At 33.4% G+C, this 13,227-nt stretch overlaps 1 protein-coding gene across 4 annotated transcripts in view; it reads right to left on the reverse strand.

Moving 5' to 3' along the window:
* The window catches only part of REV3L (REV3 like, DNA directed polymerase zeta catalytic subunit), a 135,502-nt gene that overhangs the window by 25,588 nt on the left and 96,687 nt on the right, over window positions 1-13,227 (reverse strand). For all 4 annotated transcript variants that reach the window (XM_016136994.2, XM_016136995.2, XM_036220992.1 and 1 more), the window contains 3 exons: window positions 10,162-10,277; window positions 7,885-8,003; window positions 1,765-1,883 (listed from right to left, as the gene is read on the reverse strand). In XM_016136994.2, the coding sequence (XP_015992480.2) occupies window positions 1,765-1,883; window positions 7,885-8,003; window positions 10,162-10,277 (354 nt within the window). The remainder of the gene's footprint in view (window positions 1-1,764; window positions 1,884-7,884; window positions 8,004-10,161; window positions 10,278-13,227) is intronic.

Below are 13,227 nucleotides of genomic sequence, written 5' to 3' on the forward strand. Positions count from 1 at the left end.
TGTGTCAGAACTATCAGTGCTCCGTAGGAAAAGTTGGGGTTCTAGACACACGAACCAACTCTTCCTTCTCCTGAGAGAAGCTAGGAGCTAGGGGCCTTTTCCTGATCATATGGCTCTGGGTCAGAGCCAGGACTCTGGCAAGTGGGTGTCTGAATCTCCCTACCAGCTTTGGTGAGTCTGGTTCTTTGTTCGCTTTGGGTGCAGGACCCTTCCAATTACTTTCTGAATTTTTTACAAAGGAAATTTGTCTGTGAATTATTGCTGAATCAGTGTCTGTGAAGGGACAGAGGGTCCAGGGCTTCCTACTCCACCATCTTGCCAACAGAACTCCATATTTTTCCTAATATATTTTTCAAATGTATTTAAAAAAGTGGACTGTTTAAATTTAAAAAAACCATATTTTTGAAATAAGATTATATTAATTCCTATTATCTAGTCCTATCTGCTAGCCATGTGATATAAAAAAAGAATGGGTAACTGTGGCCTTTTAAAAAATAAACAAAACATGACAAAATTGAATTTTGTTAGATAATTTGTTGTAGTAAGCAAATATAAATTTTGATTTGGGGTAGAGAAAGGGAAGTATAATTATGAAGCAAAAGCCACTCAAGAAAGGCCTGGGTAGATGCTGAAGTGGTTGAACTGAGAGCATCTTGAAGGTATTTTGTGGGATAGGGCATTTGGGAAGAAGTTGATCAAAAAGGAGATATAAGAATTCCAAGTCCAAACTCACTTATTCTGAACTTTTTCTAAGGGCTAGTTCTACAGAAATGAAGAATTGAAGAAGAAACTTTCTAATATTATCTTTTTGAGCTACAGAATTCTTTGCCACCAGAACATAATATTCAATAACTATTCCTTGGATAGCAAATGACATCAAGATGGTACTGTGAATTCTCTAGGTTAGTAAATATTAGGGATTAGGGAAGGTTTTATAGACTGATTTAGGGATATAATCTCGAGACATAACATTTTCATGGAAGAATGTGTTCTAAGTCAAAAGTAACAAAATTTTGGGAACATAACTCATTCATGTAAATCAAAGGTTTCCAGAGACCTAAATCTTAGTTTACAGAAACAAAATATTGAAAATATTCAAAAACAAGGGTGAAATAAAGACATTTTCAGATAAACAAAGGCTAAGAGAATTTGTTGCCAGCAGACTCATACTAGAAAAATTGCCAAAGAAAACCATTTAGAGATTTCTTAAAATGTTAAACAAGTAACCATGTGACCTGGCAATTCCACTCCTAGAGAAATGAAAATATAAGTTCGAACAAAGACTTGCATACAGTTTTATTCATAATAGATCAAACTAGAAACAACCCAATTGTCCATCAACAGGAGACTGGATAAATTGTGGTATATTTTTATGATCGAATATTTTTTACTAATAAACATGAACATACTACTAGTTTATGCAACAACATGGTTGAATCTCAAAAAACATTATGCAGAATTTCTTGAAAGCAGCTAGATACAAACGGGTGGATTGTAAATAATCTTATTTATACAAAGTTCTAGAACTGGCAAGACTAATCTGCAGTAATAAAAATTTACCTAGTACTTACCTGGATAATTAAATAGGTAAGTTGATTTCAAAATTGTATAAGGGAATTTTCTGGGCATTAAGAAATGTTTATTTTGATTGGGGTAGTGGTCACAGGGTCAAAGTTACCACATGATACAATTTATTCTATATAAATTATATACCGATAATACTGATTAAAAAAAGATATTATCTTCAGAGTTATAAAACATTACCTGTATAGATCTGTCTTGTTATCAAACCAATCTGATAAGACTCGAAAGGTAAAGAGGGGAAAACGCTGATGAAGAACATGAAAGCTCACATTTTCAAAGGTATAGTTAGTTAGAGCCACCTAAAAAAAAAGCAAGACTCCATTATAATGTTGTTTTATATACAAATTTGGTTCTAAAAGATTCCAAAGATTACTTCTAACTTTTCATAGTAGATATGAAAGCTACTTGCAATAATGATTTGTGTTATAACTGAAGCATAATTAATGTAAAAATATGTATATATAGTCTACTGGACAGAAATGTTCTTAATAAATTAATATATAATTGGAAAAAATCAGACCTGATGAGATTCAATTTGGTCATATAATATTTAAGAGAGCTCAGTTCTTATCACTTCTTTTTATACTCTATGCCAATACAAAAAACAGACAGCAGCACTGTCAATCAAGTTAATCTTTTCTTTCCATACTTACTTTCGGTCCTGGTGACATGCTGATTATAGGATCCCACAGATTCGAGGATGAGTTATCTGGTGAAAGGCAGGCATTCATCCTGCTCCCAAGAATTACATTACTACTAAACCCAATACATGGATATTATGAAGTCACTTAATTTCATTCCAAAAGCAAAAGATTAAAAGGATATGGCGGAAATGTTTCCCCATCTTCGAAAAATGTAGGTAAAAGCTGTGTTAATGGGAAAAGAATACTAAAAAAGAGTTCAAATTTATAAAACATACATCTGGCTAGATGGTCTCTCAGAAATACCCATATGACATAAGCAGTTTAGATAACAGCAGGCATTTCAATGAAAAATGGAAATTAGGGAACCAGCAGTCCCCATCTTAGGTCAGCGTGGGATTCTGAAGAATAGTTTAAACAGCACTTCATATTTGTATATTATATTAGAATTTTAAAATATTTTTTTTTCCACTTTGACAACCCAGCAAGTATAAAATAGGGACTGAATGTTAAGCTCATGTCAGTGCGGTGACTCAAATTGGTCTTACTTAATCTACAATTTCAATTTCCAGAATGACAGCATTGGAATGTAGCATACTTCAGAGCGTGTGTATGTATACGCGCGCGCGCGCGCGCACACACACACACACACACACACAGTATTTTAAAAGCTGAAATGAGTCTATTTTACAGTCACCAGTTTAAAGGATGTACTAACCCATTATCTTGGAAATAAAATATCATCTATTTTCCAAAAATCAGTACCGGCCTGAGTACTTCTATCAAAAATAAATGAATTACTCATTTTATTATCAAATTCCCATACTTGAATGATTCTTCTACTTACTAATAAATATATTCATTTAGTTTTTTAAAATTCCACTTAGTTTTATAGAAACTGGAGCCAAACATTTGATCTCAGGTACTTATACAATTGCCTAAAACAGAGTACAGCACTATGTTGTTTGATGTAGCAATATTTCATTCTTTTTCATTGCTGTGTGGTATTCCTTTGTTAGAGCTGCTTTCTCTGTACCCTAATGTATACCAATTATTTGTTGACAACTCTATCTCCTACTCTAGAGTGTTTTCTAGAGTGTTAGAACTTTGATAGTAAGAACACCTTTGTACCTCCTTCCTATTCTTTCCTGACTTCCCACCAAGATTCAACAGTGATCTCTCTTTCCTCTGAAAACAGGTATAATTTATGTCTCATTTGGCTCTTATATGGTACCTGTAGGGTCAGTGATAGATGCCCTATCAAAGTCATGTAATATGTATGGGAGATAACCACACACATAAGTAAGTGTGCACTCTCATTGTAAATGTGCTGTCCTCAAGAAACTTATTATGTATTTAATACATATTTTACATATACTCAAAATATATAATAAGCTCTCTGGGGACAGGGAGCATACCCACAATGAGCCTAAGTCTTGACACCTTACTAGCTATGAGGCTTTATAGGCAAGTCACTTAACCTATGGGAAATTCAGTTTCCTTATTTGGAACAATACCTTACTACTTTGTTCCCTTACTTATGTTATAAAGTTTGTGAGTACCAAAGTTTTAAATGACAGGTCTGTAAAAGTGCCATATAAATGATAAAACAACATAAGAATGCAAGAAGTATTATTATTTTACTTCTTTACATAATCTTCATTGCCCGTTGCATTGTCTTAATATTTAAAAGCACATGCTTACTGACAGACTGAAGTAATAATAATAGGGAATATTAGAAACAGATTCTAATTGCCAAAATGAGACAATGGGAGGCTTACGTGCTTGCGTGGAAGCATCCGACTTTCCTAGTGACTGCTGGGAGTGTACACTGCTGGCTCTTCATAATCTAATTATTCCTTCTTAGGGTCTGATTACTGTCTACCCCTCAAAATGTCTTCATTCACAAAAATTGTGTCTTTGGCTCAATCCTGATCACTCTCTCCATATGCCACTTTCATGTGACTTCTAAGGCTGTATCTCTAATCCAGACCTCTACTCCATATCTGGGACCTCCCTATTTAAATGCTTGTGGGGTACTTGCACATGGATACCCTGACTGATAACTCACTCATGCTCTATAGTCTTAAATCATCATTTTCCCACCTAAACATGATTTTAAACCATCGATACCAGAACCATGATAATCATTTTTGATATTCCTTCCTCTTCAGTTTTTTGTACATCCAGCTCTTATGGATTTACCCTCTAAATCGAATCCCTATACTGCTGCTAACTTTCATTTGAGCTGCCCCAATAATCTCTCTGGTTTCCTTACCTCTGGCCTTGTCCTTGTCTACACCGCTACCAGACAGATAGCTCTCAGAGGTAAATTCCCATGTCACTGCCTTCTTCCCACCTTGGCCACCGACTCCCATAATCATACTCCAAGATCTCTTATTACCAGTAACCGTACCCCCTCCAGAATCTCATGCATCTCATTCTCTAACTATTACCTCCTATCCTCCCAGTTTACTCCCTCTAGTGTCCTGACCTCTGTTCCAATCATTATAATCACAACCTGGTATATACCATTTAGTTCTTTGTTCCTCTATTGCTTCATTTGTAATTAACTGACTAATCAATTAAATTTTAGCAAAGCCAAAATCCTTTGCTTGTGAAGTATAATCAAATCTAACTCTATTACTCTGCACATATATCTGTGAACCTGAACTAGCTGGCAGGTATCACTTTAATTTCTTGATGCAAATCTGAAATGGGCTCTAATGCTGCCTAGCTTTTCTACTATATTTTCTTAATTATCCCCTCTTAAATTCCCCTGCATAATTGTTTCATACTCATCTCTCCTCAAACCCCAGAAACCCCTCCACCACTATGCTTACTGTCAGCTGAGAAAAGTGATTCCTATTTTACTGAGAAAACTGAAGCAATAATTGCTACATCCACCCACCTATCAACATCTGCACCCATATAATCTGCCTCCTTGTCTGTTAAAATAAGAGAGAAATCAGCTGTAGTCTTACTCGCTCTAAACCCAGGTCCAGATTTGAACACTAGAGATGGCGCTTAATAAATATTTATTGAACTGAATCAGGACTGTTTCTAACCTACGTGGCAAATTTTTGAAAGGCCTGGATTACGTTGATATCCAGTAGACTCTAAATATAATTTTCCAGGGAAGAGTAATTTATTATTTCATTTGAGCAGTCAACAAATGTGTCATAAACACTATTTAGCAGGCGCTGTATTTGTTACTGAGGATTCAAACTCCAGAGGACATAGCTGTAATTCTGTGTTAAAGTTAAGCAGAGGAATGAAAACTAGCATGGTAGAAACAGGTAAATTTTTAAAAACCCAAACTAGGTGTAGGAAAAAAGATATCCATTCAACAATAAACTCTATTGGAAAGGAGGGGCGGGTACGGTTGCAACTATTGAGCAGATGTCCTAGAGAGGACAAGGGGATTTCACTTTCATTTTACATACTCTTCTGCATTAATTTTTTTATAGTGAATTTAAATTATTTTTACTAAAAAGCATATTGTAAAAACAAACTATAAATATTAAAAAAATAATAATAGGGGGTGGCTCCATAGTATAGTGGTTAGAATGTCTGTTTTACACACAGAAGGCCTGGGTTCATGCCCCAGGTGGAGCCACGGACCATACCCCAGGTGTGCCGGGCCCGGAAGTGCTGGGCCCAGGTGCGCCAGACCCTGAGTGCACGCCGCAAGGGCGTGGGGGGAGATGCCCCGCCTTCAGAGATCCAATTCTTAAAAAAAGAGAGACAGCAACATCCATAGGTCAGGGATGGAAGTGTGTGGGGGGAATTAAAGAGGAGAAAAAAAAATAATAATAGAGGTTAGTAACTGCTAAGTGTCACGAGGGAGATACAGATAAAAGAAATAAAGATAAAAAGGAGCTTCTGAAACTATTTAATCCAGAAAAAAATAGTATGAGGGCCTCTAATATTTAAAAAAAAAAAATTCTCAGGGCCAGCTTCTGTCCAGTCAACCCTTGAAGTTCCAGAACACCTTGAGATACAAGACAATCCTTCCCACAAGTTCATTCAAGATTTTATGGAAATTTCCAAATTGCTAGGAATACCTTGGGTTATAAAAAAAAGTGACAATCAAATTTGGCCCATCTAGGAAGCGGGATGTGTGTGGGGGTTAAATGATCTAACTCATAACTTTCTCACAGTTGTTTCTCACATTTACAAATAAAGATTGGAGATGCTATATATTCAGACTAGAATTAGAGAAAGGCTTTCACCCTCAATTTTCAGTATGGACTAAATGAAAGCCCTGAACTCTGAAAAATATTTACTCTCTGTGATTTTAAATAATAATGGATAATTGCTACAGCTGTCTTCTGGATCCTTCATGGATGAAAAAATCCCTTGAAACAACGATTCAAAAATTTAATTTTGTGTTTATACACTTAATTTATGTGTTTAGGCGGTATCAGAGGCTGCAGTTTGAAATATATTGGAATATACAAACCAAATATGTCATACCTTGTACTTTTCATACCCTGTGCTGTGTCACTAGAGATTATTTTGAAGTCATTGGGGATTCTTTTTGCTCTGATATTATTTTAAGAATAAAACAACAGAATAAAATTATCTTCAAGGAAGTACATATATTATATATTTTCAAATTTGATAAAATGTGAGCATAACTTTAGGCTTTTGATGCCAGAAGAAATAAAAGTGAAAAGAAGAAAAAATGAGAATACTCAAATTTAATATAAAAAACATATTTCCTTATTCAAAAGAATTACTGTGTGATAATGCTCAAATGAATTACAGAGGGCATGCTTGTAAAGTCAAATGTTTTATATAAATCAAAAGAGCCAGAATCATCATAGTGAATGAGTGTAATAGAAAGTACTTAATGAAAAACGTCAAAGAGTAAAAGTGACTGAATACAGCTTTCTTTTAAATATAAACATTTTACCTGATTTATCCAAAGTCCAAAATCTGACAATAGACCAATTTACAGTAGGTATCATTTCTACATTTCAAAAAGAGAAATCAGGCAACTTCAAGGATGTAATATGATCCAGAATCCTATAATCTTACATTTTTGGTGAACAAATAATTTCTCTGAGCGAGTACAAATTAATGAGATATTCGTGAAAACTGATACTACCAAAAATCCTTACTTGGGCTCCCAAAGCTTCAATCAGATGCTGCTATTAACTATTTCCAAGTAACCTCTTTCCAATAAATCTTATTTGTTTGACCTAGTCTTTAAATATCTTTAGTTTGAAAAGTTCCTTCCTATATCTAGGCTAAATTTTTCTTACAGTAATAAATAAAAAAGGCCAACTGAATTCATCTGGCCTTAAGTGCAAAAATGATTTAAGTACAAAACACAATAAGTTAGAATTATACAACATTCAACACATACACCGTAATGTTTTATGATAGCTATTGACTTTCTAACTACTGCTACCTTAGATATAAATAGAAAAAAATTAACACTCATCAATAACATTAAAGTCAAATACTTCTGCAGCTTTGTATTTTAGGAAGTGGTATTTATTTTTGTAACTGTACTTAAGTATAACAAAAATAATTCACAAAGAAGCATAAGTTACATGGTAAGCTATACTAAATACTGTATAATGATTAAAATCATTATATTGAGCTAATCTGATTTCCAAACAAAATTTTAGCTAAAGCACCTTACCTCATTTCTCATGATTCTCCAAAGATTTAGTGTAATTCGGCCAACTATATTTATCTCACTCATTGTATCTGATCCATATTCATCTCTTTCAGCTGCAAATCTGTTCTCAGTTTTGTCATCTATAGAAGTGGATAAAGACTGCATCAGAACTCACCAAAACCAAATTTACAAGCAAGTTATGTCAAAGAAAACAAGAAAAATAAAAATTAAAGATGAAATATAATTCACAGTTTATTTTGTTTAGAGAATAATCATTATTTTGACTAATATTTTTTCTTTAGTTATAAAATAATTTTGTGAAATAAATGTATCTGAAAACTAAATATATTTTAATAATAAAAATGTATATATGCATTTTTAAAATAAATTCTTTTCTCTTAAATTTGGCAATTTCTAGTGCTATTTTTATTAATCTAACGCTACCGCATTTGGTGCTAGAATAAAAATGTCTATTGTTAAACTGGTCATTTCTTGGAAAAAATGGCAGAGTTTTTAACTTAAACAATTCTCCGAAAATGTGTTAACATCAATTAATGATGTTCATATTCAATATGAAAGTCTCTTAACTGTATATGGAGATGAAGAGTTCCTCTTATAGCAATTAGAGTTCTGAGTTTAGTTTCTTAAGTGCTGATTTTACCTAGAATAGAAACTAAAATGTGTTTCTCATGTAACACTGAATATATACGAGTGTTGTTGATCAGAGGCTCTGGAATAGTAAGTATATTTACCATATACTGAACATCTATTATATTCTAATAACTTTAATAACATTATTTTATTTTAATACAACCACTTTAATATGTTAGTATACTTTTTTTTTGCATTGTAGTAAATTCTACTCAGAAATGTTCTATCTTTGCCCAGGTCATAGAGTAAAAGAACCAGTATCATAAACCAGTGTTATCTGATTCCCCAGACCATATACACACACCACCACATTCTTCTTTATTTTAAAGAGATAATGTTTGAAAGATTTTTTTCATATAACAAACACTTATATAATGTTTGCTATGTTCCCATGTTTTAAGTACTTCACAATCGCCCTGAGGTAAGTTCTATTACCATCCCCATTTTGCAGATGAACAAATCAGGGTATGGCTAGGTTAAGCAATTTGCTTGACATCACATAGCTTGTTAGCAGTATAGCCAAGATTTAAACCCAGGGAGTCTTTTTCCTGAATCTATGTCCTTTACTATACTGTCTCCATTACCAGGCCCTTTCTATTGTACCATGCTGTCTCACAAAAATGGTTTCAGCAGTGACTTTAAAAGGACACAAGCTTTCATTTACTCTTTTAATATGATATATGCCATTATATACCTTACCCGTTACAACTAATTAAACTAATTAATATGTGCACCTGAATACTCTTGCTGCCTCTCTTGAATACTCAGAAACCTATGCCAAATGAAATGCTGAAAAAATTGAGATATATCACTATTCCTATCACTCAAGGGACAGAGAAGCTACAAAAAATTCATGCATTGAAAAACTAAACGTAAAGTACCTCTGCCCTTTTAGTTTAAGCTTTTGCAAAGCTCACATTTATTGTTCTGAATCTTAGCTTTGACTTTTCTCTTTAAATTTACCAACACTCAAGACATTTTATTGAAGTCATAGCCTTTCCCAGGAGGTCTCTTTATTAGTTTTTACCAATTCAGTGTTTGGTCTTCTAGACTCCCGAAGTATATTATTTTGTCCTAGTGAGATTTGTGGGGAGCCTTTAAACAAAGTTATCAAAAATTCTGTAGCTATACAAAAACACAATTTAAAAAATTGCTTTATAAACTGTAATTTTGATACATCATTTCCCTCCTCTTTAATCACAGAACCAGACATAGAACTAGACAAAGTAAATAAAACATAGAACATAGAACCAAAGAAAATAAAGTTATGGTACACCAAGTAAAAGAAATGTCTTCATAATGATTATACGGAAAAATACTTATGATAAGATACTGGATGAAAGAAGCTTAATAATAATGATATATATGTGAGATTAAAGTTACATAAAAAATAAAAACCAATGTATGTATATAAAACTGACTAAAAGAAAAAATAAATATATTAATGGTATATATAGTAGTGAGATTGGGGTATTTTTTCTTTTACTTTTCTTGATTTTTGAAATTTTCTATAATGGAGTTACAATATATCTAGGACTTACATAATTCAGTATTAAAAATTAGGCTAGAATAGTACTTTTTAAGCATCATCTTTATTTTGTAATTTGCTCTTTAGTTGAACTATAAAACATTCACAACTCTACATACCTGGCACCCGTGAGATCATGTGACATAAGTCAACACTTAAAGCAGCAGCCCTTTGTAAGAGGTAACCCCAAGAATGCATCTGAATCTCATACCCCAGCAGGATATCAGGATCATACCTAAAGAAGGAATGAAAAAATTAAACCAGGCCCATACGTTTAAACCTTTCACCAGAAGAACTGTTTCTTCATGATATAAAATACAAAAATGAAAATCTATAATCTATGTTTCTCAGATGGGGAAGGGATATTACAGTGGTGCCTACAAAATTTCTATACAAAAAGGAATGGGGGCAATTAAGGCTCTTGATATGAAGGTACTTTTGTAAAGCTAGCATAGTTTTTACTTAAACTGTGTATTTATTTGATATGACTTGGGAAAGAGGCTGACAGAAATTAGGGTAGGAAGGAAGCATTACCACTGAAGTATATGAGTGAGAGTATGATTGAGAATATAATGCAGGTAGGGACAGGGTGAAATTTGAGGGCACCTGTGGATATATTTTGAAAAGGTCATTTTCTTGCCACTTCTTAACCTCTATAATCTATATTGTCTTTAAATAGTTTTAATGCTGAGAAAGAAAATGAAAATGTTTTCCATTTCCCACTCAATTTTATTAATGACTTCTGACGTAAGGCCTCAGTAATGACAAGTTTGTCCTTTAAACTTAAGAGGAAGGTGACTTAATTTAAAAGAAGACTGAAATACTAATAAGAGTGAGATTAATGTGGAAAAGCCAAGCATGAGACATTAAGGAGAAAATGTGCTCACTGTGGTCACAGAGTTGCCCTGGTAAACAGAACTGACAATCTGCATCCAACTCAGAGGGAGCCTCTTAGTAGCTCCTCTTATGAGGAGCTAACCACCACGGAAAAATGTGTGGGGAAGAGAGAAACTGATTACAGTCATGAATAGAGCAAAAAGTAAAGTAACACTATCAAATTTGAAGTCCAAAATTACTCTGATTATTGTATTGTTTATAAAAGCCAAAAAACCAAGTGAAAGATCACAAGTTTATAAAGTTGGGTTTTACATCACTGCTTGTAAAGTCACTCTGAATTGTGGGTGGGAGCCTGTCCAGAGTATATCATTTAACACCTGAACTATATCATTCAGTGTCTGCAGTATAGGATTACACTAATTTACAGAAGCTATATATGGCTACTCTACAAGTCTGTGGTATAACAATGAATCATGAGCAGATCGCCAGATATATTTTTAGAACCAATTAGCTAATATTTTATCATACTTCCATGACTACTTTTTTAAGACACGTGTTGAATGGCATTAGTTTTATTTATAAGAATATCATGAAATCTCTCCTCCAACTTGTTGGGAGAAGGAAATAACATACACATTATCCATGTACTTTTTTCTATACACACAGGGTTGAAATTTCTGAGAAAACTGCTTAATAAACAGTTATTGTTTAATTTAACACCAAATGGACCTTCTCACCTACTTATAGAAAAGTATTTTCTTGGTAGAAAGTGCCAGGGGTCTGGTAACTTTGGAACAAAGAGCAGGATTATGGCATGAATGTCGAGAAACAAAAGAAAGCAAGGCAATATGAAACAATGGGGCAAATTTCTTAGTCTCAGAAATAGAAGGCTAAAAAGGCAGATTATTTCTTAAAAAGGTAGTTCAGCAAGATCCTAAGGCACTTAAGAGGTCTCCCAATACCCTTCCTGCTCATTAGTCTTCTAACATAACATCCAATATAACACAGCACTGTTGATAGAAACTTCTTTCATTAAAGAGCAACTCTTCTTAGGTCAAAGATGAACTACTTGACAAGTGCATCTCCCTGTAAAACTATGTAATGTCTAAATTTGAGAAATTGGGGATAGAAGTGTCAAGTGGCTCTAAGAAATAGATTTGAAGCATTCCCGTACACACACACAAAAGAACCTGTGCAGCTGACTGCTTTAGCACTAAAAGTAACTCAGAACAGATATTACAATATGGCCACACTTGACCTTGATTTTAAGAGAATTTGGAAGATTGCTGCAGTTCCTATCATATACATCTCTAAGCATCGGTAACAACAAAAAGAGGATGTCAGATTATGTATGAAAAATATTATGTATATTTTTTGACCAAGAGACTCTTAAAACTGATAAAACATGTTTCAAGATCAAAATCTCAATTCCACATTTCTTCTGTGAAAACTTGGTGATAACAACAAAATCTTGGTGACTTGTTCTTTGACGTTTGTGAGTTTTATTCACTCTTAATAGATTTCTAAAACATATATAAAGAATGAGGTAGGATAGATGGGATCAGTGGTGCAGACAAAAATGAGAAAATGATGGCAGCAGAAACAGCAGAAATATAAAAATGATTTTAGGCAAAAAAAAAAAAAGGTGCTTTACAACTAATATTTTAAATAACCCACTAATGTGTGTACAGATGAGAGCTGAGGAAGTTCTAACTAGGGTGGTGGCAATAAGCATGGAGGTGAAGAATGATTTTAAAAAATCAAGGTTAAATGGATACAACGTATTTTATAAGTGTATAGGGAAAAAGGAGGAATAAAAGCTTATATTTAAATGATGGAGACTGGGAAAGGTAAAATTATTAATAGTTCAAGGAAATATAGAAGGAAAATGATTGTGACAAGATAATGAATTAGTTTAATTTGCTTAATATTACTTTATGCTATTTTTTGTGTTTTAGTGTTTAATTTAACACCAAATGGACCTTCTCACCTACCTATAGAAAAGTATTTTCTTGGTAGAAAGTGCCAGGGGTCTGGTAACTTTGGAGGTAAATATTGAGAATGGGAAATAGACAAAACTATGAGAGTATACATATATATTTTGTTCAATTTTATGTTTAGCACCTAGCACTGTACTTTATACATAGAATTAACATTTAAGTATTGAACAAGTTAAGAGTTTTGTGTGCATTAAGTCACTTAATTCTTATATTCATTTCCCATTTTACAGATGAGGAAACTAAAGCTTAGAGAGATACATAACTTGCTTGAGACAAAAATACAGAGCTGACTAACTCCAAAACCTGTGTTTTTTCTTAATGACTAGGATAATTCATGTTATGAAGATT

Source organism: Rousettus aegyptiacus, unplaced genomic scaffold (assembly GCF_014176215.1).
Source record: "Rousettus aegyptiacus isolate mRouAeg1 unplaced genomic scaffold, mRouAeg1.p scaffold_m13_p_1, whole genome shotgun sequence".
Classification (NCBI taxonomy): Eukaryota; Metazoa; Chordata; class Mammalia; order Chiroptera; family Pteropodidae; genus Rousettus; species Rousettus aegyptiacus.